At 41.8% G+C, this 25,205-nt stretch overlaps 1 protein-coding gene and 1 long non-coding RNA gene across 3 annotated transcripts in view; one reads left to right on the top strand and one right to left on the bottom strand.

Moving 5' to 3' along the window:
- LOC129021638 (uncharacterized) overlaps positions 1 to 25,205 on the top strand; it is a 36,948-nt gene that overhangs the window by 4,742 nt on the left and 7,001 nt on the right. The window lies entirely within an intron of this gene.
- The window catches only part of TOP1 (DNA topoisomerase I), a 96,404-nt gene continuing 77,038 nt past the window's right edge, over positions 5,840 to 25,205 (bottom strand). Inside the window, exons 14-21 of the mRNA XM_054467307.2 lie at positions 17,307 to 17,450; positions 16,089 to 16,274; positions 14,848 to 14,916; positions 13,893 to 14,007; positions 12,035 to 12,162; positions 8,540 to 8,634; positions 8,173 to 8,322; positions 5,840 to 7,132 (exon numbers count right to left, since the gene is read on the bottom strand). Of these exons, the coding sequence (XP_054323282.1) occupies positions 7,030 to 7,132; positions 8,173 to 8,322; positions 8,540 to 8,634; positions 12,035 to 12,162; positions 13,893 to 14,007; positions 14,848 to 14,916; positions 16,089 to 16,274; positions 17,307 to 17,450 (990 nt within the window). The 3' untranslated portion in view covers positions 5,840 to 7,029. The remainder of the gene's footprint in view (positions 7,133 to 8,172; positions 8,323 to 8,539; positions 8,635 to 12,034; positions 12,163 to 13,892; positions 14,008 to 14,847; positions 14,917 to 16,088; positions 16,275 to 17,306; positions 17,451 to 25,205) is intronic.

The following is a 25,205-nucleotide window of genomic DNA, read 5'->3' as shown; positions in this document are numbered from 1 at the left end:
CTGCTTTCTCCATTGACCTTGGTGTATCTCTGCTGATTGGCCCCCGTAGTGGGACCCAGATGTTGAGGTTCTCCAGCTGGGCTGCAGATGTACCTTCTTCTGAAAGGTGGCAGGGACACTGTGATTGCATCACTGAGGCAACATACGGCAATAGAGGAAGAGAAGGGGAAAGCCCAGGCCAGGGCAGACCCGCACTTTTCTGTTTTTCTCTTTCCTCCTTGCAACATGCTTCACCGATGCATCCTCTAGAGCACTAAGACAGTACAGCTGAGTCAGAACAAGTTCCCACTCCAGCAGTGGGTACAAAAATGCCAACAGACCATGACAATTCAGTGTGATGGGGGCCCTTGGAGCACTGAGAAGGGACACTTGGCTTTATTGAAACCTGTTGGTGTCTGTGGAGGTAGAGCAAAGTGAGAGACTGTATATGCCTGAAAGAGATGGCCACTCCAGATACAAGGCAAACACTCATTTTCATGATAGGGTCACTCCAAGTTGTTTTGTGGGGTTTTTTTTTTTTTTTACAACTAAAATATAAACTTTTTAGAGATGCAAATGTCCACATAGTTTATTTAGCTGCATGTACATACTTTAAATCACACATTTAAAACAATATATTGATTCATGAACATTGATTTTTCCCACTCACATTTTCAGTAAATTATATTCAACTCTTTACATGAACCTTGGATTTCTGTATTTTCACCATGAGTCGCTTTTTGAGTCATCTAATAGAATCTCTCAAAGCATATCATCGCTTTTCCTCCCTTCTAAGTTGAGACAGAGAGCAAACAACTTTTTTTTTTTTTTTTTTTTTTTTGAGACGGAGTTTCGCTCTTGTTGCCCAGGCTGGAGTGCAATGCTGTGATCTCGGCTTACTGCAGCCTCCGCCTCCTGGGTTCAAGCGATTTTCCTGCCTCAGCCTCCCGAGTAGCTGGGATTACAGGCACGCACCACCACCATGCCCGGCTAATTTTTTATATTTTTAGTAGAGATGGGGTTTCACCATGGCCAGGGTGGTCTTGAACTCCTGACCTCAGGTGATCCACCCGCCTTGGCCTCCCAGAGTGCTGGGATTACAGGTGTGAGCCACCGTGCCCGGCCAACTTTTTTTACTTCGTTTTTTTTTTTACTTAAAAAATAATTTTTGTTGAGGAATAATTTACATATAAAATACATCCATTTTTAAGTGTAAAATTTGTGCTTTGACAAATGTATACCTTCATGTAACCTCCACCCAATCAAGATAGAGAATATTTCCATCACCCCAAAATGTTTCCTGGTGCGCCTTTGCAGTCAGTCTCCTCTGTCCCCATCCAGCAACCACTGACTGACTTTCTGTCACTACAGATTAGTTTTGCCTATTCTGGAATTTCACATAAATGGAATCATACAGTATGTACTCTTGTGTCTGCGTTCAGCATAATGTTATTTAGATTCATCCATGTTGCAACAAAGGGAATACTTTCTGAATTAGTATGTGATGTTATCACTGAAAATTGTAACCTAAGCATAATTACCTTTTAGTATAACAGTAAGATATTGCTTTTTCTGCCCTCAATTCCTCTATGGATATATACTAATAATCTTCAAAATAACTAGTTACTGTATTGCTTTAAACATGTTATGAAAAATCTCTGCTGGGCATGGTAGCTCACACCTATAATATCAGTATCTGGGGAGGCTGAGACAGGAAGATTGCTTGACCCCAAGAGTTGGAGACCAGCCTGGGCAACATAGTGAGGCCTTGTCTCTAAAAAGAAAAAAATAAAAAAATTAGCCAGGCATGGTAGCAGGCACCTGTAGTCTCAGCTCTTCAGGAAGTTGAAGTGGGAGGATTGTTTGAACTCAGGAGTTCAAGGCTGTAGTGAGCTATGATCACACCAGTGTACTCCAGCCTGGGCAACACAGGTGAGACCCTGTGTCTAAATAAAAAAGACATTTTTAAAGAAAAATCTTGGCCATGTACGGTGGCTGGGCTGGGTGCAGCGGCTCACACCTGTAATCCCAGCACTTCGGGAGGCTGAGGTGGGCAGATCACCTGAGGTCAGGAATTCGAGACCAGCCTGGCCAACATGGTGAAACCTGGTCTCTACTAAAAATACAAAAAAATTAGCGTTACAAGTGGCACATGCCTGTAATCCCAGCTACTCAGGAGGCTAAGGCAGGAGAATTGTTTGAACCCGGGAGGCAGAGGTTGCAGTGAGCCGAGGTTGTGCCACTGCACTCCAGCCTGGGCAACAGAGCAAGACTCCGTCTCAAAAAAAGAAAAAGAAAAATCTCAAATGTGTCTACGTGTATAGTATAGTGAATGCCCACATACCCATCATCTAGCTTCAATAATGAATTGGTGGCCACTCTTGTTTCATGCCAAATTCTACCCACTAACCCCTCCCGTATTATTTTGACCCAAACCTCAACTCTTGTGTTATCCATTACTATCTCAATTTTTCTAAAAGACTATGTGGTGTGTGTGTGTGTATAGATAGAATCTCACTCTCACCTAAGCTGGAGTGCAGTGTTACAGTCATAGCTCACTGCAGCCTTGGGCTCCCAGGCTCAAGTGATCTTTCTGCCTTGGCCTCCCAAACTGCTGGGATTACAGGCATGAGCTACTGCTCCTGGCCTAAAAGACTCCTTTAAAAACATTTGTGTGGGCCAGGCACGGTGGCTCACGCCTGTAATCCCAGCACTTTGGGAGGCTGAGGCGGGAAGATCATGAGGTCAGGAGTTCGAGACCAGCCTGGCCAACATGGTGAAACCCCATCTCTACGAAAAATACAAAAATTAGCTGGGCATGGTGGCAGGAGGCTGAGGCAGGAGAATGGTTTGAACCCAGGCGGCAGAGGATGCAGTGAGCCAAGATTTTGCCACTGCACTCCAGCCTGGGTGACAGAGCTAGACTCCATCTCAAAAAAAAAAAAATTGTGTTTGTGTATATATATACACACACACAGTACAATTATAAAATCTAAAAAAGGCTTTGCTATTTAGTGATCTCTAAGAGGCTTGTTTAAATGGAATTCTTGGGATTGTGAAAAATAATTACTAAGTCTGTGTTAAATTTCTTTGTCTCCTTGTTTACTGATTTTTGTCAGGGGACTACTTACAAGCATCCAAAACTGGCCTGACTGAGGTCATTTCAGGGTAATGTGTTTTCTCTAAAAAGTGCTTTTTGGTTCAAAACAAGTTGACAGTGTCTCATTATTTGAAGAATTTCTAAGGAGTAAAATTTCTTCAGAAAAAAATTAAATTTTATGGTATTGAGATGATTTTGGAGTAATTTACTGGGTGTGGAAACGAGAGGAGTGAAGGATGGTGGCTACCCTAGTTTCTGGGTTGGGGGACAGAGGATCTGGTGCCCTTCCCTGAAATGTGAAGCCCAGGCCCAACAGGCTTGGGGTGGTGGGTACTGAGCTCAGTTCTAGAGAAGCTGAGATTGAGGTGCCCGTAGACATGCCCTGCAGAGGTGTAGTTGATAATGTGAGTCTGGAGCTTAGAAAAGGGCTCTAGGCTAGAGAGAAAGAGAAGTCATCACCTTTAGGTGCAAATGAAATCAGCTACGCTGAGGTAAGAATCATCGCACTTAGAACCTGATAGAAGAGGTGACTCAGAAAAAGCCTGATAGGGACAGGAGTAAAACCAGGAGAGGGTGGCATTGTGAAAACCAGAGAGAAGGGAGTGGTCACCTATTGAATGATTCCATTTACATAAAATGTTCAGAATGCAAATTTAGAAAGGTTAGTGGAGGTCGGGAGTGGGAATGTGGATTAACTGTAAATGAGCGTAAGGGATCTTACAGGGAGATGAAAATGTTCTAAAATTGACATGGTTAATAGTTGCACCACTCAGCAAAGTTGCTAAAAATCATTGTACCCTCAAAATGATGGAAGGAGTGGTCAACAGTGTCCAGTGCCACAAAGACTCTTAAGACGCAGAATGGAGAGCCCATGTATTGGTTTGGTCATTTAGTCATTGGCGATAGTGGTCAGAGTGAAGAGAAGCAATTGTGGGCTCATGGGACAGAAGCTAGTTGCAGTGGGTGGGGGAATGACTGGATGATGACTCTTTGCAGGTGCTTGTTTGGGAAAAAAGGGAAAGGTAGTGGCTGGAAAGGGCTGAGGGTTGTGAAGGTTTTTTTCTTTTCATGTTTTAATGTAGCAGAGGTCTGAAATTTGACAGCTTTTGGCAGGGAGAATGGACAGACAGGACTTGCTGGCCAGATTTGGGGGATGGGAGGTGAAGGTGAGGTAAGAGAAGAGAAAAGCCAAGTCAGCACACAGATATCTGGCTTGGGTAGCACGTGGAAGCCCTTTGCCCACACCGAACTCAGGCATCATAGAAAGGCCTGATGGGAGGGAGTTTCTCAGACCCTGCCCATCTGGCCTGTTCTTGGACGTGGCTGGAAGTAAAACCTACTGGACTAGGCAAGTGGGTAAGTTTACTCTTGACTCCTGGGTCAAGCATCCTTCAAGGTCCTTTACATCTGGCCCCCACTTACCTGTTCAGCCTCTTCTCTCATCCCCAGTGGCCAGGTCAGCTTCCCATTCTCTGGCTTTGGTCTCCCAGGCCTGCTGCCACTGTCTGGGATGCCCTTCTCAGTTGTGTTGAGCAGCATCTTGTTGCCCAGCATCTGCCCTCAGACTTGCAAGGGAGGTCCTTGCCAGAGAGGTAGGCATTACTTCCTGTTCATCAGTAAGGTCTTCTGCCTGCAAGGCCTCCTTACCTGACTTCTAGTTTTGGACCAAAGGTTGTCCCCTAGCTGTGGCATCTGAGGTCCACTTACACCTACCTACTTACCTACCAGCCACAGTGTATCAAATGGGTACCAAAAGAGCCTCTCTGTTGTATTCCCTACATTCAGTGGCCCAGCTACCTCAACACAGAATTCAAAAACTCCTGGCTGGAGTCTCTCTGCTCCAAAGCAGTGACGGCTACATAACCTCCCTTATTCCCTGGGGTGAATGCTGCCTCTTTCACTGGTTAATAAAAATACAGGCTGCCAAGGACCTCCAGGATTCTCTGTTGTGGGCCTAGTACCAGCCCTGCCTCCAGCCTCAGGGAGAACAGAGACTATGGGTTCGCCTCCCCGAAGACACCTACCTGCTCGTGCTAACAAGCTAGAGGGCCCAGGGCCCTTCCATTAATTTACCAATTTTGACCCTTCTGGCCTTCCTGCTCCCTGCAGTCCATTTGACCTAGAGACCTCACTTTCATTCTGAATTCCAGACTTACTTATAATTTAGGATGAGCAAAGGAACAATTTTTGTAGAGACCATAGCCAGCTAGGGTATCTGGAGCACTAGAAAGTGGTCAGAGACCACACTGCCTTTTTCAATTAAGCAGTCAATGCAGGGAGAAGTTTGCATCCCATGTGGGAAGGGGCTTCTGGGATCTGGAACCTTAATTCTCCTCATTCTGATTGTAAGCTTAGCCACGTGAGCAAACCTAAAGCAGCTCCCTTCTGCTTCTGGCCAGTACACATGGAAAGCTCTCCAAAACTTTGACTCTCAAATACGGCTGCAACATCCTGCTCAATATACTTTACCTATGCTAGGCCTCCGATGCTGTCTTTGCACCACACCTCTTACTGTGGATTTTTTGCACTCTTCCTTCCTTTCCTGTCTTTATCTGAGGATATGGACTTTGGATCCCCTTTAACCCACACCCACAGCAGCAGGACAGGCACACAACACCCCTTTCCAGGCCAGGCCCTGCCTCATCTGCTCCTGGGAGGAATCTACTCTTGCTGACCTGAGTGGTGAGACCTCATCCCACACTAAGTCCCAGCCCCAACTCTGGCCTGAGGCCCTTTGTAACAAAGAGGCAGACACTTAAGTTTCCGTTAAGTTGTAGGAATTTATTTTAAATAACCTACAGTTGATTAAAAGGGAATTCATGATAAAAATAGAAGATACTTGAGGAAAGATGTGGGAAATGGACTCTGCACACTCACTAAACTAACAATGCCTCTAAAACTAATGATTATAGCAAAAAATGTCTTCACATTAAAATTCTGCTTTTTATGTTTTTTTCCATTTTTTACACAATTACAAAAGAAAAAATAAAAGCCCTAAAATCTTGATTATTTTTCCTTTTTTTGGACCAAATACTCATTTTCCTCTAAATTTATTGACCTGTGGAACTTTTTATACAATAAAATCTTTCAAGTGAAAGATTAGGGTTAAAAAGAAAAAGATGGATATCTTAAAGGGTACAGCGAATGCTCAGAACAAAGGATGGTGGGAAAATGGTTTCAGTCACTGATTATTTCATTATCCTTAGATTCACTCGCCCTTCATCCCTCCCCAACCCCAATCTACACGATCTTTAAGATCAAGAAAAAGGTTTAAATATTTTAAAATAATTAAAAAGAAATAAAAATTCACATTTAAAAAGGAACACTCAAGTCAGGAAATATTTTCCCATCATGCTTTTTCTGTGAACATGTGTCTGAACCAAAACACTGCCAAAGCCACGACTGCTTCAAGTTTAATGAAAATTGATCCCCATGACAATAGAGAGTGACGACTCTAACAGGTGCGCTGGGTTTTTTGTTCTACTTAATTTTAAATTCCTGAAATGGGGGAGAGGGGAGGGAGTTTAGGAATTTATTTCTATTAAAATATAGAAGTTATTGCAAAACCCTAACTGTAAAAACGCACCAATATAATCGGACTTTGCATACAGTAGCTAAGAGAATCCAAACATTTCAGTGAAACAGTGAATTTGCCTGGTAGAACGCTGACAAATTCCCATCCACTTGCCCTCTTGAAAATAAAAACAAAATTCAAAACAAATCATACAGCTAGAATTTTGATATCTGAAATATTTTTAAATAAGTTGTCCATAGGACAACTGGCTCAGCTCTCCCTTATAATATCTCCAGGTTTATCTTTTCGCAAAGATGTTGGTTTGTTAAGACTTGCTGCCTCTCTCCCCCAGGCACGAGGGCAAGCGAGGCTCAGTTTATCCATCTTTCCCAAACCACACTGTTCCTTTTCACAGAACCCTGCCTCTTGAGACTGGCTAAAACTCGTAGTCTTCATCAGCCATGTCAATGGCCCAGGCGAACTTTTCCCGCTGGGTTTTGTTGTAAATCTTCTCAATTGGGACACCCCACTTTTTGCACCTGCAAACAAAGGAGAAATAAGGGGGGGATTAGGGTGACTCAGCAATGGCCCATATCTGAGGCCCAGGGTCAGATGTTCCATCTTCTCTTTCACATCTGTCTAGTGAGGATGCAAATTAATAGTGCACCAAGCATGTTCTAAAGGTTTTATGTGATCAACTCATTTAATCTTGGCAGTGATCTCTAAAGTAGGTGCTTCTGCAGATGTACAAGTGAAAAAGGTACAGATAAAACTGAGGCAAGAGACATTAGGTAATTTACTGATTTTCTCACACAGCTAGCTGGTAAGTGACCTGAAATTTGAACCCAAGCAGTTTTTCTCCATGTTCTTAACCACTATACTATATTGCCTTTTAAGAGCTAACCAAATCTCTAGCACCAAACAAGGCAAAATGAGCAGAAAGAGGTACAAAAGACCTAGGTGGAACCTTTAGCCCAGACTAGCAAGTGCCATAGGGGAGGATATCTCCACCTATGCTCAGAACTTAACAGCTCAAACTAAACATCTTCCAAAACAAAGCCACTTCTTTCAGATGTTATGTGACAGTGTGTGTGACACACAGAGAAACCTAGTATTTATCTGCCTTTGTTAAAGGTCCCTCTGCCTCTCTGTGTAAGTTGCTCAGATCTGTATTCTCATCTTTATCTCTTGTTCCTACCTTCAACTGCAAAAAAATTCAACGAAAAGTTTTGTCGAAGTGTAGAGATGGATGGGCTCTTTCCTATTCTTCCAAAAGCTAAGAGTTTCCATTCCTGTCCTAAAGTTCCATTAGGAATAGGGATGGCACCTGCCTCTTAAAAACATACACTACAAGGCAGTATGACAGCACTGACCATTTAGGAGCAACCAGAATGTTGCAATGCATTTACAGACAAGGTTCAGCAACCAGAGTAACTTGTACACAGCTGAAGCCAGAAGTTTCCCCAGAGGACTAAAGTGTGTAGCTTAGGAATGGCATGTGAAGGCCACCAGTGCTCTCGGAACCCCCTCCACCTTTCTCGAGCTAGCAGCAGGAGCTCAAGGAGGGCTCAACACTTACCAAGCCACTGTGATCCTAGGGTCCAGATAATTGAGTTTGGAGGTTCCCAAGGCAATCTGTTTATTTTCCTCTCGGTCTGTGGCTTGAACTTCCAGCTTCATCAACTGTTCCTCCAGTCTCTGAACAGCCTTCTTCTTTGACTCTACTACCCTAGAAGAATAGCAGAGTCCTCAAGAACCAGGCCTGGGCTCTAGACAAGAGCACACTGTACCCATCCTGCCACTTTGAGTCAATAAAAGCCCTAGTACAGAGATTTCCAAAGGACATTTCTCAGAAACCATCGAAAAGCCAGGGCCCCAGGGGCCCTGACAGATGCTGCACACACTTTTCTCTACCAGCCCCAACTTTCACAATACCAGGTACATACTTCTTCGTCTTTGCATCCTTCATGACCTTGGCATCAGCCTTAGCACTTTTCAGGTCTCTCCGGGCATCTGCTAGCTGTTCCTTCTTGGCATCAATCTAGGAGAAATAACAGTGGTAAGGTTATGAGCTGTAGAGGAAAAATGGCTCCACCTGAGAAGGTGAAACCAAGATGTTATCTGGACCAGGCTGTCTCTGTCACTGGTTTGTCAGATAAAAAAACCAAGGGTGGCTTCATGAAGGCAGGGAGAAGATGCACAAGGACTACTGAATTCAACTATTTGTTCTTCAGTGATCCGGAAAGAAATAAGGGTTTTATAGGGCAGTAACCTAGGGACTCAGGGAAAGGAACCCGCTGGGGCTGGGAATCTGGGTGCTGATCTTTCCATCAGAGAATACTCTGCTGTCATACATCTGGGAGGATGGCTACAAATGACAGTTGTTTATCAAATAGATCCTGTGCCAGTTTTTAGCTTTCATTCCAAGAACACTGTAGGAGCTACTCTTCAGGAAGCTGAAGCAGGATACTTGCATCTACTGGGCAACCCCAGCTCGTTCCTCAGATCCCACCAGTACTCTGGGAAGGCGGTGCCAGCTTCTCAAGGAAAATGGATGCACTGAAGAGAGTACTCAAGGGGCTACAAACTGGTAATTAAAAGACACCCAGGAAGCCAAACAGCTCAGCCAGTCTGTCCCAAACCAGGACATGGCAGGGCTTAGCTTTGGCATTCTGTTTTTAAAAGGAGAGAGGTCACCAGGCACGGTGGCTCACGCCTGTAATCCCAGCACTTTGGGGAGGCTGAGGCGGGCGGATCACGAGGTCAGGAGATTGAGACCATCCTGGCTAACACGGTGAAACCCCATCTCTACTAAAAATACAAAAAATTGGCCAGGCGTGGTGGCGGGTGCCTATAGTCCCAGCCACTCGGGAGGCTGAGGCAGTAGAATGGCGTGAACCCGGGAGGCAGAGCTTGCAGTTAGCTGAGATCGTGCCACTGCACTCCAGCCTGGGCAACAGAGCTAGACTCCGTCTCAAAAAAATAAAGGAGAGAGGTCTGAGGTGGGAAGGACCTTAGTTGTCACTCAATGGATGTGAAAACACTTTTAGCTGTGGAGCTTTTTTTCCCATGTGAACTCTCATGGAATCCATATCTATAAGGGAAGAGACAAGGGCAGTTTCAGCCTTTCTTGCTTGTTAGAATCTTTGAAGCAGCCCTGGTGAATCTAAGTTCTTCTCAGATTCCTGCTTAGAGACAGCAGTGGATAACAACATGGAGCTAGAGCCCCTGTCAGTGAGCTCACGCTGCTTGGAGGGCAGGAGAACCCCATACCTATGATCATCTATGTGAGGTGAAGACAACCTCCACAGAGTAAATAACATGTCTGACACACACTGGGCTGCTCACTGAACCTAGAATTGTTTGTTGTTAGATACGCACAGCCCAAGATTGGAAACAGAGGCCACCATTGTGAGAGGATCACTAAATATGTTTTACTATGAATGGCTTACTTCCAACATCTATGTTGTCTAAAGCCAAACTGAGGGGACTGATTCTATATACAAAAGCATCACAGACACCACTAGCCAGATTCTTTTTAGGATAGAAATGTAGCAAACCACAATCTTTTAACCATTTCTGTGAATGCTAAATTGGCAGGCTATGTCAAATTCTCTCAAAGCATCAAAGACTCCATTGATTCACTTGGCAAACAGGGGCGTGTGTTTGCTTTGTGGGCACACAGGAGAGGAATCCTGGGCTTGGAGGGCTCGTCTGGCAGGCAGCCTGGGCTGCCCAAACAGTGGTTCCAGAGCAAGAGCAACAAAAGACCTCCTCATGCTCCTGGGAGGGGTTTTCCTGAATTAGGTAAACAGCACCTGAATATTCATGCTTTTATTTCTGGCTTGTAATGATAACATGAGGAGAATAAACAATTCCAGATGACCAGCATTTAACAGAGTGGCAGCAAATGTGAGCTGCTAGGATGGGCCGTCTATAGAGTTCTTTGCCTGCCAATCATATGATCCAAGGACTCAAGGTCTATGGATGTATATTCATTCACTATGGACATGTACATCTCTTCAAGAAAGCCAGATGGCATCTGTAGCATAAATTATAGGTTGTGTGTACCTTTTGAACCAGCTGTATTACTCATGGGTACTTAAGGAAATCTCAACAAATGGAAAACATTCTGGGCCTTAAAATGTAGTCTCATTCCATAGTAGTAGTTCTTAAACTCCAGTTGTACAAGTATAGAATTCCATGAATTTGGATGAGAAAAAAATCTATAATTTCAATAACCTCTTTTTGGAACTTATTTATATTTATTTTTAAATTTTTAATAGAGACAGGGTGTCTCACTATGTTGCCCAGGTTGGTCTTGAATTACTCAGCTCAAGTGATTCTCCCATCTCAACCTCCCAAAATGATGAGCTTACAGGTGTGAGCCACTGCACCCAGATTCTAGCTGAAATTTAGTATTTCTTCTTCAGTTATGAATATGGGGAACAAACCATAGTAACAGCAGCAGCACTTATGACTTTATCATCAATAGATGTTAAGACATTTTCATTTCATATTTGAATTGCTGCAGAAATCTTAAAAGTATCATTGATATTAATTAATTACTACCTTGAAATTTACTACAGGCCACCTCAAGACCTTAATAAGGAAGCACATCTATTATCGGACTTTAAAATATATTTTGATAACTGTATTTCAATATAATTTGTTTCCTTTTTAACCCTGTGTATCTGTTCTATAATGAAATATCTGCAAATTCTCACTGTGGACCACCACGTTAGGATGAATTAGTTATGAAGTCACTGCTAACACAAAAATGTTCATCATCAAATGTTAAGTGCTTTATGGTTTAAAAGCTCAGTACCAGGCGGAGTTAGGAGGAGGAAAGAGGCTCAGGGACAAGGAATAGCACCTATTTGCACACCAGTCTTTCTCTCTAGGGCAGCAATTTGTCTGGCACACGGCCAGTATTCAACAGATGTTTGATGATGAACTATATAAATATATGATTCATGTGGAATGCGTAAAAATAAAAATAGCTATTCTAGGATTTGAAAGACTTTAAATATATAATTGTTTCATCATCTTTTCAGTTTGAAACAATCTAATTTGGAAATGGCTGTATTTCTGGGCTGTGGCAAGGAATTATGAAGACTCTCTTTAAATCCACTTTCCTCATGTACAATAAGGACAGTAATTAGCAATTAGAATGTACACCAAAGTTAGTTTTTCAAAATAGGGAGTGGCCAGTATAGAACTTCTATCCGTAGAATAAAGACTTCTTGAATAATGGATACTCTGATATTCAGTATCTTGATCAGAGATTAACTACTATCATACTTCCATTTGTTTATCTTTAGCATAGACCTTCTACAACAGACCCAGAACTGGCCTGCTGATATCTCAGCCCTGAATCCTCTCATTTGCAGATCATCTGCCCACAGCAGACACAGCTCCCTTCATTTTATCCAAGATACCTTAGTTTGCAAGTTCATCATAGACTTCTCAAAAGTTTTTGGTGGTGCCCTCTGATGGTTACAAAGAATTGCAACAGCTCGATTGGCACGGTTATAAGAAAGGATCTTCGCTGGGATGTTCTCATCCGCTGTAAAGAAAGGAACATGGTAGCAAGAGGGTCAGTCTGTACACCAAAAGTGAACACACAGTATGTCTTCCCCCAGTGTCTCGTCCCCATGATTTTGCTGGCCCTTATCTTACTCAGATGATTAATTCAAATTGCCCCCAAGGACTAAGGTCAAAATTTGGAAGTTTATATGTAAGCTTGGCCTGGGTAAATTCCTATCACAAGAGGAACTGAGTCTAGGTAATATAATAAAATCTACACCTTTCTTTTTACTCAGGGAACTTGGCTAGGGACCCTTCATCTCCTTGCTTCCTCCCCACCCATATGCTCATCATAGGTGCTGCTGCTATTACTATGGTTTGTTGCCCATATTCATAAGTTCTATACTGGCCACTCCCTACCTCCCCACCTCTCCACCCAAGGTAGCCAGAACAGAATTGAAGGGACATTAAAAGTTTAAAAATTTTGGCTGGGCGCGGTGGCTCACACCTGTAATCCCAGCACTTTGGGAGGCCGAGGCGGGCGGATCACGAGGTCAGGAGATTGAGACCATCCTGGCTAACACGGTGAACCCTGTCTCTATTAAAAATACAAAAAATTAGCCAGACGACGTGGCGGGCGCCTGTAGTCCCAGCTACTCGGGAGGCTGAGGCAGGAGAATGGCATGAACCCCGGGGGCGGAGCTTGCAGTGAGCCGAGATCGCGCGACTGCACTCCAATCTGGGCGACAGTGAGACTCTGTCTCCAAAAAAAAAAAAAAAATTTTAAGCCACAGTTGGTAGTATTATTATGGTTATTATTATTATTTTAGAGATAGCGTCTCATCCTGTCGCCCAAGCTGGAGTGCGGTGGTATGGTCGTAGCTCATTACAGCCCTAAACTCCTGGGCTCAGCCTCCCAGCTAGCTGGGATGACAGGTGCACACCGCCACACCTGCCTAATTTTTAGAAATTTTAGTAGAGACGAGGTCTCACTACATTGCCCAGGCTGGTCTGGAACTCCTGGGTTCAAGTGATTCTCCTGCCTCGGCTACCCAAGTGTTGGGATTACAGGTGTGAGCCACTGCACATGGCCTGGTAGTATCTTATTTAAAAAGAAAAATTAAAAATGCCATCCAAAAAAATTGTTTTTATTTGTATAGTGTGGCATTCTTTATACCACCTTAAAATATTGACCCTCAACATACCTACCTCTGGCTTTTCTGGTTCATATTCTAAGGCCATCTGACATATTTACAGAGGGGCAGTGGAAATTCAATAGTGACTGGGCTCCAGGAAAAAAAAGCCTGTGGATCTTGGTGATAATATTCTAAAAATCAGCTATAGAAAGTATCTACTCTCTTATGGGAAAAAAATGACAGAAACCTCAAAGAAAGGACTTGTTCCTGTATTTTTCTGGTAACCATGACAACTTTACTCTCTCCAATTTAACAGAACATCACAGCACTGTCTTCACTCTGGGCTTTTAAGTAACATATATATAAAACACAAATGCAGGCATTTTTATAGCAGGTGAAAAGCTGTCAGCATTCCATGAAATTAATCTTGAAGTTGGGGTGGGAAGGGGGAAACAGCACTGATCCTATGTTTATACAACAAAGCATTAGCTCGCTACTAGAGGTCTAAAGGGAAAAAGTGTCTGACCACAATGGTAGGGAAAAAAAAGTAGAACTGACTCTAGGACTTAGATAAGCAAGGTCACCGGATACCATTAGTAGGGGTGTGGGCCCTGTCTGGCCAAGCAATACTTACGGGCTGTGAGTTCTTTTAGCTGCTGCTGTAGCGTGATGGAGGCATTGTATGTACGGAATACCTTGGCTGTCAAGCCCTCCATGAGATCCTGAAGATGCTTATTCAGAATACCAGTCTGGAGGTGACAAAGCAACAGAGATTTAGGTCAAAGCTATACTACCTGCTCCTTCTGGCAGCCCTAGGAATAATTTATGCCAGTGCAGTCACAATCTTGTCAAGTTTATTGCCCTACAAGTGGGAAGTTAGGGAAAGAGGAAAAGAATTCCAGAATACAGGGTTACATGATGCCTATCTATGAAGTATTTCAACCTTTGTGTGTGTGTATGACAGGGTCTCACTCTGACACCCAGACTGGAGTGCAGTGGTACAATCTCGGTTCACTGCTGCCTCCACCTCCCGGGCTCATGCAATCCTTCTGAGGCTCCTAAGCAGCTGGGACTACAGGTGTGGACTACCACACCTGGATAATGGTTTTGCCGTGTTGCCCAGGCTGGTCTCAAACTCCTGACCTCAAGGGATCTGCCCTACTTGACCTCTCAAAGTGCTGGGATAACAGGCGTAAGCCACCAAGCCTGGCCCAGGTTGGTGGGCTTAATAGACCAATAAAGCAAATTTGTCCTTCCCTATTAAGATATCAGGGACAGGTTTTGGGTCTCCAGCAGGGGTGGCTGGGCATCCAGTGAAGGGAAAGCTCTGCAGGAGCAGGGAAGGATAAAAGGTAGGGCTCGTCTACCCCCCACCCTGAGTGCTTTAGCAGTTGTTCTGCAGCAGATGTGTCTTCTCTTGACTACGGATTCACCGTGGGCTCAGAGGGAGGAAGAGAGAGTGTATGGGATGCCACAGAGCAGGCCAGGCTAAAGGGAGAGCCCAAGTCATCTGCCAGCAACCCTCCCCTTTAGGTACTGTGAAGCTCTGGCTGGGACTCCCTTCCACATTGTGTGTTTTGTCTACTCACATTGAGTCTATCAAAAAGATCATCCTCGGGCTGCTTGTTCTCCATAAATAGTTGTAGGTTCTTAAAAACCTAAAAGATATAAGTGAATCCTAATTATTCTCTTGGAAAAAATCCTAACTTTAGAAATAACCCCAAACTTAAAGAAACTTGCAAAGAAAAAGGCACAAGGAACACGCATACATCCGTCACCGACATTCACTGTTAACATTTTACCCCATTCATCATTTGCACAGTGCGCATGTATGCTCACTCTCTCCATGTGTATATTTACAGATATATATACATAATTATTTGTTCTGAGCCATTTATAAGCACTTACTTATAATATGGGCCTAAAGTACATTTATAAGTACTTACTTATAATATGGTCCTAAACATTTCAGTATGTTCTAAAAATAGATATTCCCTTACATTTACACAGTATCAGCTTCAAAAATTTACATTGATATATACTGTTATCTAATATGTCCAGAGTACTTCCACAGCCAGCAAAACCTGATTACTGATTATGGTGTCCTTATGAGAAGAGGTGTCTTTATAAGAAGAGGACTGCTGGTGGGCTGGATTATTAGGATCCTGCACACTATAAGTCTCTGGTTCAAGCCCAATACTATGGAAAAGATTAGGTTGGGACTATAGAGCTGTAGTACCCTCTTCAGTGATAGGCTGAGAGATCTGGGGACTAACATTAACCTTTCACTCAGTCAGGAGCTGGAGAGAGGCTGAGCAAAGATGAAAAGTGACAAATGTGCCACATGACCAGGGGATACTAAGATATAGTTAAATCATATGCTGAGTTTGCTCTAAGGGCCTATTCTACAGCATGCTCCATTGAATACTGCTATAGGAGAAGGCCACTCCTTACCAGGAAGGTAGCACAGGGTGGGACAGTGACTAAAAGGAGGTAAACAAGATATCAAATAATACCTCTCCCCTCTTTCAAGTCATTTATTTTTATTTATTTTAATTTGAGAGGCAAGGTCTCACTATTTTGCCCAGGCTGGAGTACAGTGGCTATTCACAGGTGTGATCACAGCACACTACAGCCTCAAATTTTTGGTCTCCAGTGATTCTCCTGTCTCAGCCTTCTGAGTAGCTGGGTCTACAGGTATGTGCCACATTGCCTGTCTCAAGTCACTTTTGCTGGTGCCCAGCAAAGTGCAAAGCACACAAAAAAGCAGTCAACCCATGCTTGTTGAATAATGAAAAACAAGTCAGACAGTACAGGTACATTAACTTACTCGTTTCTCAACAGGGACCTTGTTATAGTATCTGATGGAGTCCTTCCCGAGGAAGTCAAACTCTACCACATATTCCTGACCATCCAACTCTGGGTGTAGATTGATGTGCTCCACACGAAGTGAACAGCAACCCACAGTGTCCGCTGTTTCTCCTTCCTCCTTTTCATTGCCTGCTCTCAGAGCAAGCTGCCCAGGAAAGAAAGAAAAGATGAGCATGAATGGAAGAGACATGACCCTTACACAATTTCGTTATGGGTTTTTTTTTTGAGACAGAGTCTCACTCTGTTGCCAGGCTGGAGTGCAGTGGCGCAATTTTGGCTCACTGCAAGCTCCGCCTCCCGGGTTCATGCCATTCTCCTGCCTCAGCCTCCGAAATAGCTGGGACTACAGGCGCCCGCCACCACGCTTGGTTAATTTTTTTTTTGTATTTTTAGTAGAGACGGGGTTTCACCACATTGGCCAGGATGGTCTCGATCTCTTGACCTCGTGATCCACCTGCCTCGGCCTCCCAAAGTGCTGGGATTACAGGCTTGAGCCACTGCGCCCAGCCTTTTGACCCTTATGCAATTTCTAGGAATCCAAAACAGAGGCCTCCCAATTCTGTTTGAAGCCACAGCATCAGTCAGCATGGCCTGGGAACTCTGGATTCTGCAGTGTTACTTCCTCCCCCACTCACTATGAAATCTATAGGGATGTTAAATATTCAAGCTCCTTTTCTGTCTATTCTGTCCTCTGAAATAGGGACGGAGAAAAGGAAAAAAAAATTAAATAAGGCAGCAAATGAGGGAGTGCTGTTACTCTGGGCAATCAAACTCAAAAAGCTAGTGTGAATTTTGAGACAATTCAGAACTTACATTAAAATACAAGACTGGGGGAAAAGCATGAACTTTTTCTTCTTCTCATGAGTGCCAAGAAATTGATCTCCTCTAGAGCACGGTCTTTAAAACTATATAATGGTGATACTTGCATGGTTTATTTAACCAATTTTATAAGTTATAACCAACTTTCTAAAGGAATGAAATAGAGTTAAAAAAAATCAGAATCTACTGCTCACAGTAAGGCTAAGCATTGTTTTGTGCAACTTTTGATTCAGTTATACACACAAATATATGTGTGTTGAGTTGTGATATACAGTACGTGGCACAGGGCCTGGGGCAGAGCAGAAACTCCATTTGTTAAGCTCAACACTAGACAATGCTGATGGGAAGATGCTCTCACCTTGTCGATGAAGTACAGGGCTACAGCTCTCTGCCGGACTTTCATCTCTTTGGACTTCCAGTCTTCTCGATACTGGTTCCGGATCTTGTCCACACATTTTTTCAGCCGCCGAGCAGTCTCGTATTTCTGCCAGTCCTTCTCACCCTGTAAAGACCCAAACCCAAATGTAGATTACTTTGGGACAGTGTAGTAAAGACAGACTTTGAATATAGCCAGGCAAGGTGGCGCAAGCCTATAATCCCAGCTAGCTAATCGGGAGGCTAAGGCACAAGAATTGCTTGAACGCAGGAGGCAGAGGTTGCAGTGAGCCAAGATCACGCCACTGCACTCCAGCATGGGTGACAAAGCAAGACTTTGAACAAAAGAGCAGGAACTTGACCTTAAGCAAACGTACAAAGGAATAGTACTGAAGAGAGAGTTTGGCACATTTAACCTGTTAAGAATGCACACTGTCCCATCTCACTGCCAAGCACAACTGACTTCTAAGGCTTTCCCAGAAGAAAGTTTCTAGCTTTAATTCTGTAAAATGTTTATGTTCCTGGGAAAAACCCACATGGGATGTCCCAAAAACTAACTTCTGTCAACACAAAGCACATAATCACCCCCATTCCCACATCAATTTCACAGCCTTGCTGCCAACTCTGTGACCCAACAGCAGTTTTCTACCAGGACTGAATTCCATTAAATCTAAGTGAATTCCATTAAATTACAGTGTGGTGGAGCTGTCAAAGAAGCAGAACCAAAGACTACAACATGTAATTACTAAGGACACAATGACTTCCAGGAACAGCCATAATTATTCACCATTTTCTAACTTCTGCATTTAAAAGTATTTCTTGATGAGATTGAGAGAAGCTATGTTTCTGGGACGCCTTTAAAAAAATAAGAGCTTTTGGTGGAAGGGTTAAAAGTTGATTCTAAAGCCAATGAAGGGTTACTAAAACCGTGTGAAAACTGAATCTAAACAATAGTGAAGAAGACTTCTGCTACCAAGCTGAATGAAAATAGACTCACAAGCAAGAGCCAATTATGACAAGTGAGAAGGGGAAAAAATTCAAGAAATCCCAGAAGCAGGGAATTACATAAAACAGCATAAAACAGACTAGATGACATAAACATAGAGAAGGAATTTAAGAATCCAAGAATCTCTGCTCTTAATTTCCCCACCTGCAACAAAGGAAAGTGGTAGTGATTTGTGCCCACACATGCCTGGTTCCTGACTATGACGTGGACCCGTGGTCCTTGAGACATAAACCTGTAATGAAGATAACCAGCCTTTCAGCCTGGGCAAACAGAGCATGACCCTATCAAAAAAAAAAAGGGCAGGGGGTGGGGTGGGGGTGGGGTGGGGGGAACCAGCCTTCTGGGTGTGCAGAAGCATGAGATACCTAGAGCAAGAATGTCTTCCACTTCTCAATCCTAAAAGTACTCAGAAATTAAAAGCTTACACAGTTAAGCTAAGGAGTCATCTGCATTCTCACATCATGTGTACCAGTGTTATGCACTTATTTGGCTACAAAACGAGTTTCAGTAACTACCTGCTATTATGGGTGGGTGATTTAGTAGTTGGTGACGCAGAAAAAATACCTAAGTCTTAGTACATTTTGATATTTAACAGGGGGAATAAGAAAAGGTGAGATACAAGCTGTCCTCATGCACAAGTCAGTAGTAAATCTCCATGACAACTGTTCTTACACATGCACGGAAAAATTGGACACAAAAGGCTCACCTTCAACAGTAGAGTACCCAGCTCAGGAGTGGCCTCTTTCCCCTCACTCTAGTGCACATGGACTACCAAAGCCTGTCTCAAAGTCCCCTAGGGTTACGTTTGCTCAGTTCCTTAGTCACACCACTGGAATGTAAGGTAGGAGTCAGGTAAACGAGATTTAGAAAAACCCAACCCGTATGTCACTCACAGGATACTACCAGACCAACTTTTCTTCACAGGCTGGCTGGGCTTCTGCACCAAGGACCTAGGATTCTCTCATATAAGCTGAGATGGAGGTGGAGGCAGAAGCCACCCCGCTTAGATCCAGCAGGAGATGGCTGGCCTCCAAGAAGTATGCTTGTCCCTGCAGTGTTCAATGCCCTGAACAAGCTTTCTTAGACTACTTTTAGAAAATAAACTATCCACCTAGGTCTTCCAGGCAAGGTCTCACAAAACCATCTCAAGAAGACAAGGAATCCACTGGAGAAGGCTGCCTTTGACCACCTCTCCTCTTTCCCTGATTCAATCACACTTCAGTAATGGGTAAAAATCTAATTTAACTGATTGTAGATGACATTCTTTGGGTGACTTTTTAAACTAGTAGGCCCACTATACTGTCTCTCTAATATAGCTGCTATCCATTTAGCAGAGTGGTTGGGTGGAATCAGGATCTGGATTCAAGATTACAAAGTTAGGGGTGAGAAGGCAAATTGGATTGTTTTCTAGTAACTTTCTCAGACGTTTGTATTGGGGAAGAGGACATTTGCCAGTATTCTTACATGACTATTTCCCTTCTCAGTCAATTTCCACCAAGCAAACACTGATTCTTCAGTCTGATTACTATCATCATGGATTAATTTTGCCTAGTCTAGATTATATAAATAGAATCATACAGTATAGACTCCTCTGTCTGCCTTTTTAACTTTTTTTTTTTTCCTCTGGGACAGCGTCTCGCTCTGTCACCAGGCTGGAGTACAGTGATGCAATCTTGGCTCAGTGCAACCTCTACCCCTCAGGTTCAAGCGATTCCCATGTCTCAGCCTCCTGAGTAGCTGAGATTACAGGTGTGCGCCACCCCCGGCTAATATTTTTATTTTTCTGTAGAGACGGTGTTTCGCCATGTTGGCCAGGCTGGTCTCAAACTCCTGACCTGAAGTGATCCACCCGCCTTGGCCTCCCAGAGTGCTTGGATTACAGGCATGCACCAACCGCACCTGGCCCTTAACCATGTTTTTAAGATTCATCCATGTTGTTGAATATATAAGTAGTTCCCTTCTTAACTGCTGATAAATATAGTATATTCTATGACTATACCATAATATGTTATCTATTCTGGGATGTTTCCAGTTTTGCACTCTTATGAATAGAGCACTGCTATGAACATTCTTGTACAAGTCTTTTCATGGACAAATATGTTTTTATTTCACTTGAGGTAAAAAATACCTAGAACTGGAATTCGTATCTCCCTGTGGTTAAATCTTCACTCCACTGATAATTAGTGATGTCGAGCACTCTTTCATTTGCTTATTTATTGACCATTCCTGTATCTTCTTTTGTATAGTATATGTTCAAGTCTTTTGCTCTTTTTATTATGGGGATGGGATGTCTGTATTTTTATTATGGAGCTATAGGAATTCTTTGTGTAGTCTGGATATAAGCCCTTTGTCAGAGAAACATGTGCAAATATTTTCTTTTAGTCTGTAAATTCTGTATTTATTTTAGCAGTGTCTTTTGTTGAACATAAATTTTTAATTTTAATGAAGTCCATTTAGTCAATTGTTTCTCTTGTTGGTGTTTTTCTGTCCTAAGGAATCTACTCTAAGGTCATATTCAACCATGATATTACCTACAAGCTTTAATATTTTAGTCTTCACACTTAGGTCTATGTTAGTCTTATTAATAAATAGATTTAAAATGTTTTGAATTTTATACCAAGATGCCAGGCTCAGAATATATGTATATTTTTAATGAGCTTGTGTCTTATTTTCTCTAATAGAACTCACCAAAATGAGAGCTTCCCAAGATGAATATTTGTAAAGATACTTTCCTTCACATTTAGCCCTTTAATCCCTAGGTGGTTACATATAAAAGGTTGTAGGCACATACATCTTTGGAACCCCACAGAATTCTAGACTCTAAAGAGAAAAAAGGCAGCAGAAGTGTGTATTTGGCACTGAGAGTATTTTAACAGGACTAAACGCAATACGATGTCAACATTGATCCTAAAGTTTGCTGTACTGCATTTGAAAGAAAAATCATGATGATAAATTGTTTGTAAGGTTAAGCCTGGTTTGAAAAACCTGAATTTTACTAAGGGCTACTTTCCCTGGGTTGTGAGAGCAGGTAATGCTTCCAAACTTGGCAGTGAATTGTACTTAGCAGTGAGTACCCATAAGCAGACTTTCTGTAAACTCCTAGATTATGCAGGATAAGAAACTCCTAGATTATGCAGGATAAGAAACTCCTAGATTATGCAGGACAAGAAACTCCTAGATTATGCAGGATAAGAAACTCCTAGATTATGCAGGACAAGAAACTCCTAGATTATGCAGGATAAGAAACTCCTGGGTTATCTGGAATCAGAGTTTCTTTGGTTGAAACTGCAGGTTCCAGAAGGCTAGCTGTCATTCCAATGCTATTTCAGATCCTATGGGCACCAGGCACAGAGTGGGAGAGAAAGAATGGAAATACGCTTGCAAGATGTCTGTGTAATCAAAATCCTGGGGGGAAAAGCAAAAACAAACTGGGATGAACATAAAAAGATATGAATGAGTTCAGGACAACCTTTTCAGTATCTAGAGCAAGTGTTATTGTGGTTCTCAAAAATCCCAATCCTTTCAATGACCTTTGAGGCTAGAAGTAGTGTAACTGTGGCAATGACTGCAAGTAGGTCAATCCAAGTTTCCAGAAAGGGGGCAAAGACAGGATACATAAAAAGAACACACTTCAGCTGTTGTACAACTTTGTGCTTTTTACCCTTGAATGATTCCTTTAATTTTTCAAATTGTCGAAAATTCATAGTTCAGATTGTGCTTGTGCTACATTTCTTGATAGAGCACAGATGGGATACAATGATACACTATTATGTGAGGGAAGTAAGTAAGTAAAATATAGACACAAGAGTAAACAAAGACGACTCTTGGAATAGGAGACACCTCTGGAGGCTGAGCAGAAATGTGTAGAACAAAAGCATCATGATGGTAGCTTCCCATATAGCCGACCTAAAGCCCTCCATGAAGTAAAACCACCAGTTACCACCCTTCAACATTCTACTACAAAAACGTATCTGTTATTGACTGCTGGGTCACAATAAGTCATACTTTAATTATGTTTGCTCCAAATATGTAGCAATGTAAGTGCTCTAGGCTGGATGTGGTGGCTCACGCCTACCCAACACTTTGGGAGGCTGAGACAGGAGGATCGCTGCTTGCTCCATGCAAGAAGCGGGGACCTGAAGTCGGAGGCCTTATTAGCTTGGGCTGAGCTGGGCTAAGAGACTCCCTCCAAGACAAAAAGTAATGAACACAGAAGGAGAAGAAGGGGAAGAAAAGAGAACAATACATAAGCAAAAAACACCTCCCAGTTAAAAGGGCTTACAAACAGAAATTTCAAAAGACACAAGGAAAATGGCTCAGAAAAACTGCCAACAGTAATTAGCACATGAATTCACTTCAGGTAACATTTTATAGAACAATCTTACAAAGACTTTCAAGTAAGTATGTTTAGTATGCAAAAAAAGATGTAAAATCGAGAAAGAACATGAAATTATAAAACAAAAATGAAACAAAATCAGATATAAAATTAGAAATTTTGAAAACAAAAAGTGGTAATTGAAATAAATTATAGATGGAATAAATTTTAGATTAAATATAATTAGAAACAGAATTAGTGAATTGGAAGTGAGTGCTACAACTCACCCAAAATGAAGTATTCCCCTGAACTTAGAAGTTAAAAAATCAGACCTAAAGAGACAAAGAGTATGAAAATATAGTTTAAAAAAGATGTCTAGATTGAAAAGTGTCAACACTCATCTAATAGGACTCTAAAAAAATAACTATAGAAGGAATGGTCTAGAAGCTATGGAAGAAATAATGATTGGTAATACTGTAGGATAAAATACATTAGTCCTCAGATTAAAAGTCTATCTATAAATACATATATATCCCTGGATACAGCATAGTGAAACCAGAATCTTCCCTATAAGACACTTTCTTGACTGGAGAAAAGACAGATTATGTATGAATTAAGATGAAAATAAAGAAATTTTCAGGTAAACAAAGGTGAGTGAGTGCCGCTGTTGGGTCTTCACTAAAGAAGCATTAAAGGGTGTATTTCAACAAGACAAGAAACCCCAGAAGGTATGAGATACAAGAAACACTGAGTATAGCAATTAATAAAACATTTGGCTGTGACTGCTGTTGACTAGGGAAAGGGTTAGGGTTTTATGGATAATTGTGTTTAAAAATAAAAATTAACTTAAAGAAATAGGAAATATATGAACTGAAAATGAAGAACTGTTGTTATAGATAATTAAATTATCTACATAGAAACCCCAGATGACAGACACTTTTAGAACTAAGAGTTCAGCAACCCTGAACAACTCTGAGCACCTCTTGAATCTGCTGCCAGATACAAGACCAACACCCCAAAATTATAAGCATTACCACTTCAGGAATAACCAACAGAAACGTAATGGAAAAAAATCTCATTCACATTAGCAATAAAAACTATAAGGTCACTTAAAAATAAAAATTTTGTAAATGTAAAACCTTTATGAAGAAAATTACAAAACCATATTGGTGGATACATTCAAAAGACATGAATTAATGGAGAGGTATAACATGTTCGTGAATTGAAAACTCAATTATATTATCAATATCTTTCCCCATTAATCTATAAATGTATTGCAATTCCAATAAAAATCTCAACAGTTTTTATTAGAATTTGTTCATCAACAAGTTTATTAACAGTTTTCATTAGAATTTGACAAGCTTATCTTAAAGTTAATATGAAACAGCAGAGGGCCAAGAATGGCCAAAGCAATTTTGAAGAATGAAACAAACTTGTCCTACTCAATAGACTTTATAAAGCTACAGTAGTTAAGACAGTATGCTACTGATGCAGAAACAGATACACAAACTAATTAAAGAGGACAGAGAGCCCAGAAACAGTCTGACATATATGTAGATACAGCTGATATACAAGAGAGGAGGTAATACAACTAAATAGTTCTGTGACAACAGTTTACTCATTTGGAAAATATATTAGGTTTCAACTTCATCCCATATGCAAAAATACATTCTAGTGGATCTAAGACCCAAATGTAAAAAGCAAAACTTTAGAAACATTAGCAAGGATATGGAAAAAGAGGAATAATGTTGTGGGTGGGGGTGGGAGGGGAGGGAGGAGGAGAGTAATGATGTAAATTGAAGTACTTAAGAGAACAATTTGGAAATATCTAATAATGTTTAAAACAAATTTTCATCCATATACACAAGAAACATGTGTTTCTTCCAGCACTGTTTATAAGGGCAAGAGACTGTATAACAACGCTAAATGCCTCTTAACAAGAGAATAGAGGCAGGGTATGGTGGCTCACACCTGTAATCCCAGCACTTTGTGAGGCTGAGGTGAGCAGATCACTTGAGGTCAGTTCAAGACCAGCCTAGCCAACATGGTGAAATCCTGTCTCTATTAAAAATACAAAAATTAGCTGGGCGTGGTGGCACACGCCTATAATCCCAGCTACTCAGGAGGCTGAGGCACCAAAACCACTTGAATCCAGGAGGCAGAGGTCACAGTGAGCCAAGATCACGCCACTGTACTCCAGCCTGGGGGACAGAGCGAAGGAAGACACTGTCTCATAAGACCAACAACAAAAACCAACAGAATAGATAAGTTTTTATGATATAATAGAATACCATGTAACAAATAAAATGGATTAATTAAAAGTGTAGGTTAAGATAATAAAACCACAAAATCAAAGCTGGAGAGAAATAAACAAGTTGCAGAATGATCCCAGTAACATCATACCTAATTTAAAACTAAAACTTGTTTTTAGTTTACAATAGGTTGTACAATATGTCTTTAGCTTACAATAGTTTACAACATATTGTTTATGCACACGTAAAAATACAAAAAATATGTATGAGAATAAAAACACCAAGTTCATAGTAATCTACAGGGAAGAA

Source organism: Pongo pygmaeus, chromosome 21 (assembly GCF_028885625.2).
Source record: "Pongo pygmaeus isolate AG05252 chromosome 21, NHGRI_mPonPyg2-v2.0_pri, whole genome shotgun sequence".
NCBI classification, from domain to species: Eukaryota; Metazoa; Chordata; class Mammalia; order Primates; family Hominidae; genus Pongo; species Pongo pygmaeus.
Note: the sequence above shows the minus strand (reverse complement) of the source record. Positions and strands in the feature narration are given on the sequence as shown.